This window comes from Benincasa hispida, chromosome 1, assembly GCF_009727055.1.
Source record: "Benincasa hispida cultivar B227 chromosome 1, ASM972705v1, whole genome shotgun sequence".
NCBI lineage: Eukaryota > Viridiplantae > Streptophyta > Magnoliopsida > Cucurbitales > Cucurbitaceae > Benincasa > Benincasa hispida.
In genome coordinates, this window is record NC_052349.1 from 15698528 (window position 1) to 15718104 (window position 19577).

Consider the following 19577-nt stretch of genomic DNA (forward strand, 5'->3'; position numbering starts at 1 on the left):
TTATTAATTTTATTTTATTAAATTACTATTAATTATTTAAAGGGAAGGAGTTACAACTCCCTCCCCCAATTTCTCTCAGCTAAATACCTGTCTCTTATACACATCTAGATGTGTATAAGAGACAGGATGAGAAGGGTCAGAGAAAGGGATGGTGCTCATTCATCTTCCTCCATGAAACACCGAGGGAATAGTTCTCTTTGGAAAAAATAGAAAGAGAAAAAATTCTTCTCCTCCCTCTCCTCCTCTCCATCTCCTTCCCTCTTTCAAAACCCTACGGCAAAGCCCCCACACCTTCTGCCATTCTCAATCCCTAAGGAGAATACATGAGACTCCGTTTGGTGGTGTCCCTTTTGGAGAAGGAGGTCTATTTGTGACTTGTTCGAGGGATTCTTGAAGAATAGTCTTCAAAGGTAAGGGTTTCTGAAACCCTAAGTTTTCCTTTATTAATGCATGTTATAATTTATGTAAATGCATATTTGTTTTTGTTTTATTGTAAAACTTACATTCAATGAAAAATGAATTTGGGACGATCTTGCTTCCGCTCAAGGTTCTCTCCTCATAGAGTTCCTTCATGGTTAACTTACTAATCATGGTTATATCGAGTGGACACAATATATCTACAGTGAAGGGAGTGCAACTCTAGGCTTTAGTTGAGTGACCCAACAGTTAATGAATGGGGGTTAATTCGGTGTAAAGAGTTTAGCTAATTAATCTCGGATCGTTATTGCCCATGATCTATAGGTTCATTAAGTCCTCCTACTAGTTCACAAACGGATAAGCTTTAGAATAGCATGATAAGTTGACTTGAAACGTTCAAAGTAGAACTAAGAGAATTAGTAATTATATGTGATATAATTACACGTTTAATTTTGGAATTAAACAAAATTGGAAGATCGATCAATATTTAAATATGATTTAAATATTAATTTCATGAATAGAGATTCTTGATAGTAGAATTGGTGGTTAGTTAATTTAATATTTGATATTAAATTAATTGAAATTAATTAAATTGTTTAATTAATTATTAATTATTAATTTTATTTAGAAAAATTATTTTGAATTAATTTTTGTAAATTAATAAATTTAAAAAACTAAAATGATATTTGATTTTGAAAATGGATTCAAAATTAATAGAAAAATGAAAAACTGGAAAATGGAAAAATTCACCAAAAGTGGGATTTTTCTACTTTCTAACCAAGCACCTTATTCACTTCTCACTACCAAAAACTGGAGTTAGAGCTAGCAAATTTGATGCAATTAGATTGCATGATATTCTAGGATATACCACATAAGCACTCTACCACATAAGGAACTCTCTTAATTATTTGTGAATATGCATTTATTATTAAGCATTCTAATTTCTTAATTTTAAGATCAAAATAAGTCCAACACAAAGGACAATAATATTCATTATTCATTCACATAATTGGGTTTTTTTTTTTTTTTTTTTGGTTAGCACAACAATGGTAGAGATGAAGATTGAACCCCTTACCTCTATGATGAAAAATTATGTTAATTACCGCTGAGCTAAATTTACTTTAACATTCACATAACTGGTTGAGCTAAGAAGAAGTACAAAATACAATAGTTTAATGCTAAATTATAAAAAAAATATTCTTAAACTTTGTTTTTTTTTTGTCCAAAATACTTTAGATTTTTAAAAGTTTAAAAATACCCTTTAATTTTCAAAAATAGTTCTGAAATACCCATATCATTAGTTAAGTATAGAAGTCGTTAGTGTTTTGTTTTAAACATACCTTGAACTTTCAAAAAGTATCCAAAATACCCTTAAACTTTTTAAATATAAATTATTATATATATATAATCATTAATACCATGTTGCAAAAATAACTCTACTTTTTTTTTAGGAAAAAGGTTTAAAATTGTCCTAGCATTAATATATTGAAACTTTATTTGAAGTTTTCTTGAGTTCGAAAAGAATAAATTTTAAAACAAATTACATAGATATTCTTATTTTATTTTTCAAATAGATACTCTCATTATTTTTCCTCCTATTTTTTTTATTAATAGTCAAAATAAAAGCCCAACTTTCAGTTAAAACATAAAATCTTATGAAACCTCACAAAATTCTAAAATCAAAACCTTTTCTTAAAACATATCAAAATATAATAGCTAGTACAAAACGAATGATTTGGCTACTAACACATACTTAATTACTAACTTACAACCCTGTTAAAACATTCAAATCCTAAAAACCTATTGGTGATAACATTTTTCTTTTTCTTCTTGTTTTAGATTATGTACCTTAATTAAAGTTTACAAATTTATTTATTTATCTTTTAGATAACAAATGTCAGTTAACAAAAATTGGAAAAAGAAAAAAAAGAAGAAGAGATATTGAAGAAGGGAGTGGAGAAAAAAAGAGAAGAAAATAGAGAAAGTATTTGCGATTACTATACATATACTAACAGGAAGAGTATTTTTTTTAATTTTTGAACATTTAGATATTTTTTACCCAAACAGTAATGATTTCCATTGAAAACTAATAGAAAAAGTATTTTTAAACTTGTATAGAAATTTAATGATATTTTTGAATTTTTGAAAATTCAAAGTATTTTTTACATGAAATACAAAGTTTAGGAATTCATCGTATAATTTAACCTAAATGTAATTCACAAAATAAACTTTCTTTCAAATTAATTTTTGAATTATATTATTATCTCTTATATATATAAATCTTGTCGTTGAACTCAAAAGAAGAAGAAAAAAAAAACTTCTAAGAATCTTGATTGAAACAGTATAAAATTGTACAAAAATATTCATTATCTAAGTTTAACTATGAATTTGATCCTTATTATTTGAAAAAAAAATTTGAATTAAGTCTTTTATGATCTATAATTAGAATTTAATTATGGACTATTTACGAAATTTTTATCAAACTATGAGGATTATTTATAAAGTTTTATCAAATCATAAAGTTAAATTTTAATTTTTAAAACCACAAAAACCAAATTCTAACTTCTTCAAATCATAAAATCTTGTTGGGTGAAAATTTAACTTTAGGGAACCAACTTTTTGGTTGGAGAATTCTACATTGGAAATGGAGAATTCTACATTGGAAAATTTGATGTTGGAAGTCTCTTTCATGTACTCCAACAGTTTGAGCCCCAAAGAATACCCATATTTTGGAGGGAGTGAGAAGATAGACCAATGTGGTTCGGTGGGCATCCCACACGTGCGCCGTCGCAATCCGATCAAGCGAGTGTGTGATGATTTTTTTTTAAAAAATATAATTTTATTATTATTTTTTTTAACCGAAAAAGGGGAAAATGGTCCGTTCGTCCGCAGGTTTCGTCTGTCCATCCGTAACGTCCGCGCACGCTTCGCTCCTTTTAAAGAGGAGTCTCCTCTTTATACTTCCATCTTGAGTTTTGGGTTTGAACTCCACGAACTATCCATATTTTAGAGAAGTGGGGAAATAGACAAATGTGGGTATGAGGACGTCCCACACTTGTGTCATTGTTCAGGTGGACGTGTGTGATAATTTTTTATTAAAAATTATTATTATATTATTTATTTAATTTTTATTTTATTATTTTAAAATAAATAAAAGAAAAGGTCTCAGTCTTCTGTCCGCGTCTTATGCGCTTGTTCTATGACTCTGCAATTGGCCTTCGAGGCCTATAAAAGGTGTGAGCCATTTCATCAGTTCACTCTCATTTTAATTCTTCACAGATTTTCTCTTGACCTCTTCTTCCTTTCAATTTTCCATTCCCGTTTTCCGAGCATCTCAATCCTGAAGAGTGTCGTCTTTTGGTCAGGTCCAGTGCAGCTCCGATCGAGACAATTTTGTAAATTATGGGTTGTTTTATCTTGGGGACGACGTGACACTTCTGTAGAACTGCTTGCACACTTGGGCAGATCTGCAAAATGTCTTAAAGAGAGCGAGATCCTTGACTCAGCCTGTAACAAGTCCCTGTTTTGCAGGTTCTGTTTTTTCCAGATGACTGTTATTCGTTACTGCTCACAAATCTTGATCGTCGGAGATAGCCGATTCCAACAACTTTAAAGAAACACATGGAAGTTGTGTTTCCTCTTTGTAATACAATCTAGGAAAAAATATTTTTTTATTCTTATCCCCTAAATTTAAAAAATACTAACTATAGTTCATCTATTAATGGCGTCATTAATTTCTCGGGGATAAAAGATAATCATGGTAAAGCATATAATAAACAATCCACTCACACACCACACCTATAAGTAAATTCTATTTGATGATAAATAAGTTGCATTACTTTCACCTCAATTTCCAACCACAACATATAGTCTCAGTTTTAATAAATTGAAGAATAAGTTCAATTTCTAGTTTACCAACTTCCACACACAAGGATTATATTTTAAGTATTTTGTTTTGATCCCAAAAATTAAATTAAAATATGTGTTATTTTGATTATTGTCATAATAACTCAGGCTCAATTAACAAAAATTTGATATAAACCATGTATTATAAGAGTGGACTAGATTTACGAAATAATTTGCATATACTATATGTTACTAGTAGATCAACTAGACTAGACATATTCAGTGCATTTAAAGAAAATGATGGACATATTTCACCAATAAAGTTCAAGGATCATACTTTAAATAATTTAAAGGTTTATGCTAAAATGAATATAATTATAATGTTCAAAACTTATGACTAATTTTAGAATTTAATTTGAAAAAGAAAAAAAAGTTGGTGGTCGACGTCACTTCGAAAGTTCACCAAAATCTGAGTCTTGAGATTTTCCACGACATTGCTTCAAGGAAAATGCTTTCTATTATATTGCACGTTTGGCTTTTGGGCCCATTTACAATTCATTCAAATTAAGTGGAGGAAATTAAAAAAACACAAAAAAAAAGTCTTGAGAAGACTCATTGGTTTGCTGAAAATGGAACTTTCTATGATGGGTTAGTTGAAAATTTTTAAATATTAGAGGGCACAATCTCCCAATTTCCATTTATTTTGGTGCCTTTTGAAAACTTACTTTTGAGTATTGGCAGATGAGAATTCTCCCAACAACTAATCACAATTAACTGTAAGGCTTGAATTAATGTTAGTGTTGTGTTACTATTACCACTAGGCTTATCCACCTTGATTTGACTTACCCACTAATTCGATAAAAACTTTAAAAGTGGATAAAAACTTTGGTCGTTTTATCCTAAAATCCTAATTAATCATTGATTTTTTTTTTATTAAAATTGCACAATTTAATTCATCTAAATTAGGACGTTTTGGATGAATTGAAATGACCGGAGAAAAAAGATCTTTCAAAAAAATTGTTTTTATTTGAACTATTTTGATAAAATATAACTAAAATGTACTTTAAAAGCTATTTTGAATAGTTGTCAAACGCTCCATTTTTTTTTTTTCTAAAATGACTTATTTTTAAAATTGGATACTTGAAAAGTTCATCCAAACACACCCTTAGTTTATATGAAATTTTACGATAATTAAGGGTGTTCAAAAAAACCTAGCAACCCGTTGGACCAACCCAACCCAAATTATAAGGGTTGGGTTGTGTTACAATTTGCAAGAATCGACATTCGAGTAACACTTGTCTGCAAGTTGAACCAGTAAGACTCATCCTCGTTGTTCCTTTCTCTCCCTTTTCTCTTGTTCGACACTTATCAGTCAGTCAAATCAATCAGTTCTACAGTAGAACGAGACATTCACTCGTTGGTCATCCTCTACCGATACTCTTTGGAGGCAAATAGTCGTGGTCCACCCCCAAATCAGCCATCGTTGGAGCCAATAGTCATCCCTCACCACCAGATCTACCACCATTGGAGGCAAACAGTCCTCGTCCACCACCAGATCTACCATCGTTGGAGACAAATAGTCACCACCAGATATGCTACTTTCGAAACCAAACAGTTGTGGTCCAGTAGCTATTTTTATTTTATTTTAACCCTTACGTTTTAGATTTTAGATTTTGTCCTCGGATTAAAGTTGGATGCGGAGGGATCACTCATATCGAACTTCATCGTGAGTTCAATTTGTATAAATTAAAATTGTTGAGTTTTTTTTTTTTTTTTTTTTTGTTTAATTTGTGTTCATTGTCAGCGTTGTGTTTATAAGTATTTGTCGAAACCCTCTAATTGTTAGCGATGTGTTCATCGTTGAGTCCAATTTGTGTTCATTGTTGTCTATTGTTCAATAGTTTATTGTATATGCATGATTGAAGCAACACACAATTTAGATTAAATCAAAGAAAACAAAAATGATGCATATAAAAATAACACTAACCTGATGACCCAACTCGACCCAGGGTTGGTCCACTTGTACAGAACTGACAAAGGTTGAAATTTGACCACAGAAAAACCCTCTAATCCGACCCAATCCAATCCGTATACACCCTTGACGATAATGTTTAGATATATACTTAAACTTTCAGTTTTAATTTTCATGAATACAATCGAAAAAATAATGGAGGAGAAGGAGATGAGTTTAAGGGTGTTCGTGGGTTGGGTTGAGTTGAAAGACTTTTAGACCCAACACAATTGTTCGGGTTATAAATTTATTCGATCCAAATAACTCTTATTAAAATATGAACTCAACCCAACTCAACCATGAAACATTTGGGTTGGGTTAGTACGGGTTAATCAAGTCATTTATTTAAATTTGTAATCTGGAAAGAAGTAAAATATTAATACGTAAAAATTTGATTTAATTATTTTTATATATTGAATTAAGATTAATAACTCAATTTCAGTTTATATAATGAATTTTTTTTAAAAAAAGTATTTAAAAAAAACTATTTTAAAAGTTTTGGAGAATAAATTATCCAAAAAATAATGAAATGAAATAAACTAATATATTTAATATATATATATATATTGTATTATGTAAAAAAATATAAATTTAAAGTTAATAATAAGTCGAGTTAGTTCAGATTGATTTGGGTTATTTTAGGTGAACCCATGATTCAATTTAAACCATAGAATTTTCATTTATTTAATCCCAACCCAAATTGCACGAGTTGGGTTGATTAGTTTTTTTCGGATCATCGAATTTTTTTGAACATCCCTGTCTGACTTAATTTTAAGTAAAAACATCTCTTAAATTTTTAGAAATGGAATTATTCATATATAAAATAATTCAAATGTAAAATCCTATGAAAATTCATTGCTTCATCTAATTTATTAATAAATCTTTATCATCAACATGCTAGTTAAAGTTGGATGTGACTGACTCATTGACTTAGATTAGGGAGATTTTCAGAAACAGAAAAATAAGGAAAACTATCTATAGAAAATAACAAAATTTAATCTTCTTGGATAGAGATTGATAGAGGTAGATAGAAGTCTATTAGAGATGGATATTGATAGAATCTATCATTGATACTATGTGATAGACACTGATAGATTCTATCAATGTCTAACGGTATTTTTTTTTTTTAAAGTTTTTTCTATAAATAATTTGACATTTGTTCTATGTGTAAAAAATTTTCTTTAGATTAATAAACAATTTTTTGACAAAAAATAAAATAACAAATGTAAATAAAATAATTTGATGTTGATATGACACTATTTCTTAAAAACCTTCTTCTGAAGAACTAAGAAGCCTCTTTAATTTGTGTAATGCATTGGCAAAATGATGGTCCTCTATTGCAAAGATAACATCCTAACCTTTGCCAACTTTAAATTCTCATGTATTAGAAAATTCAGTTTAGCAAGATCTAGATAAAAACTCTAGGTCTTCTTAGACAACAATTTTATTCTTGATTTTCTCTTTCTGAAAATTAAGCCTATCAATTTAATAATCTAAATTAACTTAGAATTCAAATGAATTTTGAAAAATGTTGAAAACTAATAAATAAATAAATAAGAGTGAGGAAAGGAGTATAATTTTTAAAAAAATAACAAAATTGTTATCCAGCATGACCTTAATTATTAATTTTTATTATTTATAAAAAAATAAGGTAATTCAACCAGGTAATTAGTTACGATATTATAACACATCTGTAATAATGTTTTAAAGTTGTATGAATGAACCATCTATATTTGTGCATTCTACTCTCTAATCACACAAAAAAATATAAATATTTAAAAAGAAAAAAGTAAATTATCATATGGCGAATTATGATGAGACAATTGAATGTAATATATAAAAATGGATGCACTTAGATGCATCAAAGTAATTTTCTCCTTTTAACGTGTAACATGGGTGAGATGTTATATTTTCTTAATAATGTGTTTTTATTTTAGCAACCTAATAATGTAGTTTATATTTGATTAATGCGTCGAAATTTATTACAAGAGGTCAGAATAAATATATTACAAAGTGACAATGATCTTTAAAAAAAAATTAAAACTAATTGCACATGTGGATCTATTATTTAATCCATAATTAGTGAACTTTATCCAAAAATTACAAAACTTGTCCTGTCACTTATGACTCCACATTCCACCAATGATTTTAAGTTGACTTAGAATGTACGGAAAAAGTCATGAATGGAGATTAATTGCGAGTTGGAGTGCAAGCTGAAATCCCAAAAAAATTAATGAAACCATGCAATTAAGGTGAACCTCTTTTACCAACAAGAGCTTAACTCAATTGACATAGTATTCAAATTAATATCAGAATTATGTCATGTCTTAACGTTGGTAGAATCGTTAGGTGTCAAACAAATAAGTAAATATGCAAATATGCTAAGAAGAAGAAAAGTCGGTCGGGATAAAAATTAGACAAATATATGGCTTATTTGAGAAAAATACTCAATGATCTTTTGTTCGAAATGAAGATTGCTGGAATGCAATTAAACTCTCACATTTGCTAAGTAAGAGGAAGACCATGAGATAATAAATGAAGAAAAGTATTAATTGTATAGACATGTGGAGGATTATTTTAACAAAATATATTAACTTTTGAGTATATTTCTAGACTTTTAAAAAACTTACTTTTTAACCTTTAAGCCATGATTTTTTTACAAAAATTTACCATTTTCTTCCGTAAAAATAAATGATGAGCATTGATTTGGTGCTCATGTGTATTTATATATGATATTATTTATAATTTTACAAAAATAAAATATCGTTGTCATTATTGATTGGATCTTTAAAACATAAATTTAAGATTATTTACATAGCCTAGTTTTATACATAAGTTATCTTCTATATCAATTTACATGAATAATATCGTGTATGTATATTTTTCTATTTTTATATATTAGGAATCACATCAAACTTCATCTTACTCAAACGAGAANTGTATGATATAAACATAAAACTTTTAAAAACTTAAAAGTATAATGAAACAATTTATCTAAATATTTTGTATAGGTTCACCTAATAATAACATAACTTTTTTTTTTTTTTTTTTTTTGTAAAGTGTAAAATTAAAAAAGTAGTCTATATTGGGTCTGGTTAACATGGTTCAAATTTTTTTTAATCAGTTTCCTAGTTAATTTTATCCGTCTAATGGAAATTGGTCAATTCACCACTAAATGCTCAACTTTATGATTAAAGTTTTAATTTGGAGAGGAACATAGGTTAACAAGTACAAAAACATATATTGTCAACTTTGAAATTAAAACCTTGCCTTTTCTCCTCTATATTCGAAAAATTTTAAATTAAAATTCGACTTAGTTTCAATATAATTTTTATAATTTTAAACTTTTTTCAATTTATCTCTATAATTAGATTGAATCTCCAAACCGTCTATTTTTTTTTTATTTTAACCACTTGTTAAATTCACTTTTTATAATTTTACTCCACTCTAAATTTTAATGAAGTTAACTAACACAACCAAATAACAACTATCATCTTATCACCGCAAAAATTTGTAACCCAAACTATTTCAATTTAACAGTTTTTATAATGATAAAAAAAATATACTTGCAATCTAAGAATTTGGTTTAAAAGACTATAGGTGAATGATAATTGACATATATTTTTTAAAAATAAACTTGTTTAAAAATTATTTTGATCTTTGTATTTCAATTTTTATTTATTTTGGTTCTCATGATTTCAAAAAGTTTATTTTCTTATCGGCACTTTTTTAAAATAGACCATTTTAATCTCTTCTATTTCATTTTTCTCAATTATTTTAATAAAAAAAATTACTATAATACTTCATTCGAGGGGTGTTTATGGATTGAATTGGGTTGGATTGAAAGACTTTTTAGACTCAACTCTTAGGTTGTAAATTCCTTCAACCCAAACAACTCTTATTAAAAAAAATATACCCAACCTAACCCAACCCTGAAATATTTGGGTTGGGTTGGTTGGGGTTAATCGGGTCATTTATTTAAAATTTTATTCTAAAAAAAGAAAAATGTCTAATTTAATATTTTCATATATTGAATTAAGATTAACTACTTAATTTCAATTTATATAATGAAAATTTTCTTTCTAAGGTGCAAAAAAACTACTTTTAAGAATTGTTGAAGAATAAATTATTAAAAAAATATTGAAATTAAAAAAAAATAAAATCGATATATGTATAAATAATTGTGTTATAAGTAACAAAAAAATATATATTTTTTAAAATTAGTAATAAATTCGGGTTGGTTCAGATTCGTTTGAGTTGTGAACTCATGCTCATGAACCAACCCAAACCATAAAATTTTTACTTATTGAACCCAACTCAACCCAAACCGCACGGATTGGGTTGATTGATTTTTTCAAGTCATCGGATTTTTTTAACACTCCTACTTCATTCGCTATAAATTTCTTAATATGTAGCCTCATGTTTGTATTAAACAATTTTACTTATGTATAAAATTTATGTTAAAATTTTGCAATTATATATAGATCAAAATAGTCACTTTCTAATAGTGTGCTTATATGTTAACTAAATCGGATGTCTTGAAAATTTTTGTTTTATATATTAGAGAATGAGAGATTCGAATCACATATATGCTAATAGTTGCATTAGGCTCGCTTTAACAACATTTTGGAACTTTGGGATAAAAAAAAAAAAGGGGTGATTAATTTTTATTTATGTTGCCACGCGGCAAAATCCTGGCGGAGGCAGCGGCTGGCGCTGGGCACTCGCCGTGCCTCCTGACAAGTGCAGTCTGTTACTCTGAATCTCCCTCGGCCTATAAATTCCTCACGCCATTTCTCACTCCACACACCATTTTCTCCTTTCTCTCCATTCTCTCTTCATCATTATTTTTCTTCTTGAATTTTTCTTACTAGCCATTGCTATTTTCAATAGGTGATCGTGTTTAATAAGAACACACAGTCACCGCAACCATGCCTGCCGGAGGATTCTCCACCGTCACCAAGAATGGCGGAACAGAGTTCGAGGCCAAAATCACTCCGATCGTCGTCATTTCCTGTGTAATGGCGGCAACCGGCGGCCTCATGTTCGGCTACGACGTCGGTGTTTCAGGTCACTACTCAAACTTTCTCCCTCTCTCTTTCTTATACTTTGAACAACAACACATCGCGCTATATTTTATATATACAACTCACCATGGTTTCAGTTGTCAGGAATCAGGACGACGTTTCTTTCTGATTTAGTTTGAAATTAATATCGATATGATTTCAAATCTGAATCTTTGTACACACAGTGATTTTGTGATTATTGATGTAAATCCTCAACTTATGGCCATTTACGATCGCCTGTGTATTTCTATAATGACGACGACGCGATGTACTTGTACTTGATTATACCACTCGATTATCAGTCGCCTTCTTGTGGTTTTTCCTCTTTGATCAATTTTGGCTAATTGAAATTCTGAACATATGGCTATTATTACGATTGATCGACTGTGTTCTGAGATGACGACAGTTACAGTATATTTTGTGCTATAAATTAGCCTAAAATTATAGAAATATAAATTAGCGTAAAATGTTGAGATTTTAATTTGCTAATTTATAGAAAAACGACGATGTGCTGGATCGATTACCTTACCAGTAGGCCTTATTACGTTTTTTTTTTAAAATCAATTTTTGGTTAATCGATAAACGCAGGAGGAGTTACTTCGATGCCGGATTTCTTGAAGAAGTTCTTTCCGGTGGTCTATCGAAAGACGCAGCTGAAGGAAGAAATCGATAGCAACTACTGTAAATACGATAATCAAGGCCTTCAATTATTTACGTCGTCGCTGTATTTGGCCGGTTTAACGGCGACTTTCTTTGCTTCCTACACCACCAGGAAGCTTGGAAGAAGGTTAACGATGTTGATTGCGGGCGTCTTCTTCATTATTGGAACCGGCCTTAATGCCACCGCTGAAAACCTCACGATGCTCATCGTCGGCAGGATCTCGCTAGGCTGTGGGGTTGGGTTCGCCAATCAGGTATATTTAATTTTACAAGTTCTGATTGGCATTAGATGGTGGGTTGGTGGAATAAACAAAACGTCCAAATTGCGTCTTTTTGTCTTAAAAATTTTTAAATTCATGTTTTGTCTACAAGTAATAATATTTCACTTTTTTTTTTTTTTTTTTTAAATATGATTATTTCCAAATATACAAAAATGATCCAACTTACTCACAAATATAGCAAAATGTTACTACCTATGAGACAATGATATTTTGTTATATTTAAAAATGTTTTCAACCGTTTTATCGTTTAAAACAATTATCATTTTAAGTAATATATCATTCTAAACATTGTTTTATAGTTTTTTTTAAGGTAAAATAGAGTAGAGGAATTGGAACCCTAGTATCTAGTTGAGCACATTATTTTATATATTAAATATGGGAAATTTTCAAACATAAAAAAAATTAAGGAAATTATTTACACAAAATAACAAAATTTTAATTTTCTTTGATAGATGTTGATAAAAGTCTAGTGTCTATCAATGATAGAAACTAATAAAAGTTGATCATTGGTAGACGCCGATAAATATTTACTAGTGTTTATTAGTTTTTTTTTTTTTTACTATTTTTATAAATAGTTTGATATTTTTTCTACAAAATTTTCCTTAAATTATAGACATGACCTATATAGTACTTTATGGTCTTTGGATTTTCAGAACTTTATCCTAACAATGATCTATTGTGTTTATGTCTTTTGATCTTCATGGTTAACATAATATCGACATCTCTAAACATGAATAAATTAATGAACATGTTATATTGCCAATTTTTTATAATAGATAATTTGTTAGCATTATCAGTTCCTAAACATTTACATATATGTGAGTAATTAATATTTAAGATTTTTTTTTTCTTGAGCCAAGAATATCTTTCGAGTTAAATTACTTAGAATTTAAATGTTTGGATTAATGAAAGATTGTATTTTGATATATATGTAAAATAATTAATATTTGAGAGTTAAATGTCTCTATTTTCTTTTATAGATTTTTCTCAGGTAAAAAAAAATTAAATTATTAGATTTATATATATATATATATATATATTAACTAATAGTGAATTAATTTGTTAAAATTAATTTAGACATTAAAAAGAGTCTATCTTCAACAAGGATACCAAAAATCCTATAGGTCCTGGGATTTTTTTTTCTTATATAATAGTTACCTAGGTTTAAAAGTAAACATCTATGTTACAAAACATGAATATTTTATATCCTTGCCAATAATATGTATCTCAAAACCTATGAAAAAGTTGAGTCTCAGGATTATCTCAAATAGATTCATGAATTTTAATTTCAAAAAATCTAATTAATTTTTAAATTAAAAAAAAATTGTGTTTGATACAGAATATTTCTAATAAATATCTCTGAAATTTCAATTAAGTAATTCATTTTTAAAATCAAAAGAACTATTATTAGACAAAGGAATCAAAATATCAGTCTATCAGACACAAAATTGATCATCTTTTTTTTTTTATACAAAATATGAATTTTTAAAATATTGAATAGAATCATCCTATTGAGCATTATATCTGAAATTCATAAATCTATTTCTATACTATTAAAGGTTAGTATTTATTGCCAAAATTAGTTTGACTCAGCAACATTAGTATAATGTTCGTCTCTAAAAATCTAAGGTTTCCTTCCATCTATAGTAGTTGTTCCAAAAGAAAAAAAAATGCTTATTAGAACACCAAGTTAAAAATCTATTTTGGACATGAAAATTTCATCGGAAAAACAGTGTAATACTTAACTTGTTTTATTTTATAAGAAAGATTTGGGTTAAAACATATTTTTAAAGTTAACCTTGTATCTAAGTAAAATTTTAATAATTTTCAATTATTATTTCTGATAATTTAGATATGTTTGATAATCATTTGATAAAAACTAAAAATTAAAAGTTAAATAGTTATCCAATGACTTTAAAAAATACATTCATACCAGAAAAAAGAGGTAAATATTTATACATTCTTGCAAACATAGAAACTTACTTGTTGTCAACAAAATAAATAAATAAGCAAACGGGGTCAAAACAAGATGAGATATCGTATGGAAACCTAAAATATTTTGCTCATGTTTCAACAGTCAAGCAAAATTTTATTTGAATTTTATTTCTACTTTATTATTAGTTTTAATCCTTAAAGAAAAATATTGCCTATATGTTTGCTAAAGGAATGCCCCTAAGACCATTTAAGTTAAAAGGTGTTTTTATCCCTGAATTTTCATGAAAGTAACACTTTAGTTCTTAAATTTTAGTCATTAACGATCTAATCCTTATACTTTTAAATTTGTAACTAATCTTTGAACTTTAAGAAGTAAGGATTTAGTCTCTACACTTTTCAATTTGTAATAATTTAGTCTCTATTGTAAAAATTTTATTAAAATTAAGTGCAATTTTTATTATGTAACGGATTCCCGATAATCAATTTTATCAATTTACACTTGTAAGAACTTTCTTTAAATCATACTAATGTTTTTACAATATGGATTAAATCTTTACAAAATGTAAAGTATATGGGCTAAATTGTTACTTATTAAATTTTAGAGGCTAAATTATTAAAAATTTAAAAATATAATTAAATTATTATTTTCATGAAAGTTTAAGAACCAAAATTATTTTTAAAATAAAAAAATTATAATGTATATATCCTAAAAGGTGATATATGAAGATAACTGTATGTGCATATGATGGTTTTTTTTTTTTTTTAATTATTATTATTAGCTAACATGTAGGGTGTATATCCAAATCTCCACCTTTTTGGTTGAGAGGCATGCGTGATTATGTCATATAAATCAAATTTTAATAATTTATCTTGTTGATAATTTCTTGTAACTTACCATCATTTTATAGTTATTTATAAAACTGAAAAATGAAAAACAAGAATTAGAGCTCTTCATCATATTTTAAAGTCTACATATTTCTTCCCAATTCATGGTTCGTTCTAGAGAGGTTAAATTTTATCTATATTATTCCTTGTCCTTGTTAATAATGGATGGTACTTATTATAATTTATTTGAAAAGAATGTGACACTGATGTAGACAATAATATAGTGCTGTTGTGACCAACAATTTCTTTACTATTTTTTTCCTTTTCTTTTTTTAAAATAATCTTTTCTGTATATTTATCAATATATAGTAAGACCAATTAGAATCAAAGAGCTAAGGTATTAAGGGGGAAAAAAACAGAAATATAATTGAACTTTTCAAAATTCAAATGGTGACCCATTGGAAGCTTGTGAATTGTAAAATAAAGTCTCTTTTTTTTTCTCTTTGCTATTAATTTTTCACATGAAGCCGGGTACGTCACCCATTTGATTTCTTTCCACACCTTTCCTAAATACTTTATTTATTATTATTATTATTTAAAAAAGAACACCTATCCTTAATACAAAATAGTTTTTTTTTTATAAAGTATTATTATTAATTTCACTCTCTTGAATGCCATGATGTTGCTGTCCTTTCATTAGCTCTCTAGACTTCCCTCCACCCGACGATCTACAGTATCTCCAACAACATAAATACATACACATGCTCTCATATTTATATCAAAACTTTTCAGGAGTACATCTTAGAATTCAATTATCTTTATGTATCTAATTTTCGTCTGATATAAAAAACTTAAAAAAAAAAAAAATTCACGTTTCGAATTATAATTAGACAGTTTAATAGAATACATAAAGATAGATACATCTCATAATGGACCTAAATATTTTTCAATCAAATTTTTATTTTAATAATTTTCAAATTAATTCTTTTAAAATATATTTTTAGTCCAAGGTATAAAAAAGTGAATATATGCACTTCCAACCTTGGAAGACTAATACTAGAGATGGCTTCCTTGCCACATTTTTTGTAGTGTCTGTTTTCGAATGAGGGGTCAAAAGAGCTTTTTTGGGTTGGAAGTTATCTATATGAGGTGTCCTCTCCTTTATCTTAAGACCTTAAATATTTTTAGTTTTCTTGTGTTTTAATATGTTTATCCTTAAAAAAATACTCAAGATGCACAAAGACTGCATCCTAATCTGAACACACACATAAAAAAGGTTGGAGTTATCTAGCAAGGTGTCTTATACTTTATCTGAGGACCTTATCTGTTTTTAGTTTTCTCGTGTTTTAAAATGTTTATCCTTAAAAAAAACACTCGGATGCACAAAGATTGTATCCCAATCTAAACATACAAAAAGAAAAAAGTTGACAGTTATTTAGACAAGGTGTCCTCTACTTTATTTGAGAGTCTTATCTATTTTTAGTTTTCTCATGTTTTAATATGTTTGTCCTTAAAAAAAAGTATCCTAGTGATGCACAAAGATTGCATCCCAATCTAAATAAAAAAAAAATGTCATATGATAAAATATGATTGGACAATTAGACGAGATGCACAAAGATGGTTATAGCCTAAATGCAAATGAATATCTATAAAAATTTTGAATTTGTATGATCAAACCTTCCAAGAAAAAAAAAATTTGTTTAATATTCTTTAATTAAACTGGATAAAAGAAAACTAAAAAGATGAAACTTTACTGTAGAAACAATAAACTTAGATTAAAAGGGAAGATTTATTTAGCTTTTCGTTAAATTTTGTAGATGCATGCCTATTAGTTTCAATTATCTCGATCTTTCAGACTAATTATTGTGGAAATCAATGGTTGAAACAGGCAGTACCACTGTTTCTATCGGAGATAGCCCCAACCAGAATCCGTGGAGGATTAAACATACTATTCCAGCTTAACGTCACTATAGGCATTCTCTTTGCAAATCTGGTCAACTATGGCACTGCCAAGTAAGTTCTCTCTCAACTACAGAAGAAGCATAGCACAACCTTTCATTTCAACATTTGAGTTTTGATTATCAAAAAAACAACCCATTTTTCCTGTATGCACACAGAATACAGGGCGGGTGGGGTTGGAGGCTGTCGCTGGGTTTGGCCGGAATTCCCGCCGGCCTCCTAACTCTAGGGGCTCTGATGGTAGTGGACACTCCCAACAGCCTCATAGAGCGCGGCCGTCTGGAGGAAGGCAAAGCGGTGCTTAGAAAGATACGTGGGACTGATAATGTGGAACCAGAGTTCTTGGAGTTGGTAGAGGCCAGCCGTGTGGCTCGAGAGATAAAGCACCCTTTTAGAAACCTCCTCAAGCGAAGGAACCGCCCCCAGCTCATCATTGCTATTGCCCTGCAGGTTAGTATCATACATAACCGTTGTTGAATTCTTCTCTAGAGATTTGAATTTTACCATAAATACTATTTTGCTTGAGTTTCTGCATAATTGCAATGACATTATATACTCTCCGTGTCATATGATCTCCGGCAATTTTAAGTTGTGTATATATCTTGGTTGATAATGAGACCAAATTCCATGACTGGATAGCAAATGATAATGGGGATATAATTGAGTATAATCATCCTCCATTCATACGAGGTCTTTTGTGCAAAAGCGCAAAACCAGCATGAAGGTATTTGGAGGATCCGATGTTCCAAACATTTATATAGACTAGTTTGAGAGTATGTTTTGTTATTCATATTGAAAATAAAAATAAAAATAGATAAGTACTTGTTTATTTAATGATAATGGGGAAAAATCTGAATATTGTTTTCATTGTTTTAAACGGTGACGAGCATTGTTATGAACGTTGTAGAATGCGAACCTACGTCCATAAATGACGAGCACTATTATGAATGTTATATAAGTTTAGGAAATTTCAAGTATTTGTAATTTGTATAGTCAAGCCATTTATAGTTCTTACAAATCAAAATAGGATATTATCCAAACAAATTTGTTCTTCTAAAACTCATCTTCAAACAAGTGAAGTTAATAAGTCTAAAGTTAATATATTGGAGTTAATAAGTTTGTGTTTGGAGTGTAGAATTGTAAGATGAAGTTTCTTGAAAAATATGAAAATTAGAAAAGATAGAGAGGTAAAGTAACTCAATAAATGTGCAAACTTTAATAGTGTTTACTATTGAAGTTAAGTTGTTTACACCAACTTATGCTAATCAACCCCAAAGTTGTATGTGACATTTTAACTTAAGTTGATTTTGTTCAAAAATGAACAAATCTTAGTTGGTTTTCCCTCACAATGCAAATAGCCTTGATATGTGAGATTACATATAGGAGTAAGAAATAAGGGCGTCAAGGAGACATTCTATTGTTCTCTCCCTTGTTTAAGGTCTAGATTACCAATCTTGTACTTAGAATTGTTATTGAAATTCATCATTCAACTTAATAGTACAGAAAGCTCAATGAATCTTCGTCTTCTTCCAAACAGATATTTCAGCAATTTACAGGCATCAATGCGATTATGTTCTACGCTCCAGTCCTATTCAACACACTAGGTTTCAAAAGCAGTGCCTCATTGTACTCGGCCGTCATCACCGGAGCTGTCAACGTCGTCTCCACAGTCGTATCAATCTACTCCGTCGACAAAATCGGCCGCCGAATGCTGTTGATTGAAGCTGGAGTACAAATGTTCATTTCCCAGTTGGTGATCGCCATAATTCTAGGCATCAAAGTTAAGGATCACTCGGACGATCTAACCAAAAGCTTTGCAATATTAGTCGTGGTCATGGTTTGCACCTTCGTCTCTTCATTTGCATGGTCATGGGGGCCATTAGGATGGCTGATCCCAAGCGAGACATTCCCATTGGAGACTCGCTCTGTCGGCCAAAGCGTGACTGTTTGTATCAATTTGTTATTTACATTCGTTATAGCTCAAGCCTTCCTCTCGATGCTTTGTCATTTGAAATTTGGGATATTCTTGTTCTTCTCCAGCTGGGTTTTGATTATGTCAGTATTTGTGTTGTTCTTGCTGCCAGAGACTAAGAATGTACCGATTGAAGAAATGACAGAACAAGTTTGGAGACAACATTGGTTTTGGAGGAGATTTGTAAGCGAGGATGAAATTGAGGGAAAGAAAGTTGGTGCAAAGTAAAACACCGATGGTTTTGGACCTTCCCTCGAGTTGTAATGCTTTAGAGTGTGTTTGGTCCAAGGAGTTTGGGAGTAGGAGTTCTAAAACTCTACTCCTTGTCTGGCACAAAGAGTTTGTAGGTCCCATTACTAAAAAATATAATTTTATTCCTTATCAATTCCTTGCTGTGAGTCCTATGAATTCACAACTATCTAGACTTTATAATTACTTCTAAACACTCCTATATAGTTTCTTGAAGGCTTTCGAGATGGTAAGATGGTACAAGAATTTCACACCAAATAGATATAATACTGGGATAATAAATTAATAAGAAGATTCCACCTGTTCCCTGGACTAAAAGATTGGAATTCTTACGCATTGGAGAAGCAATCTTGCTT

General features: G+C 29.3%; 1 protein-coding gene across 1 annotated transcript; it reads left to right on the plus strand.

Moving 5' to 3' along the window:
• Positions 1-11085: 11085 nt before the first annotated feature.
• Positions 11086-19437, plus strand: LOC120074499 (sugar transport protein 13-like). The gene is made up of 5 exons (XM_039027651.1): positions 11086-11344; positions 11929-12254; positions 16930-17054; positions 17159-17450; positions 18538-19437. Exons 1-5 carry the CDS (start codon positions 11206-11208, stop codon positions 19198-19200), a joined length of 1545 nt encoding a protein of 514 aa, XP_038883579.1. The 5' UTR covers positions 11086-11205; the 3' UTR covers positions 19201-19437.
• Positions 19438-19577: the final 140 nt, after the last annotated feature.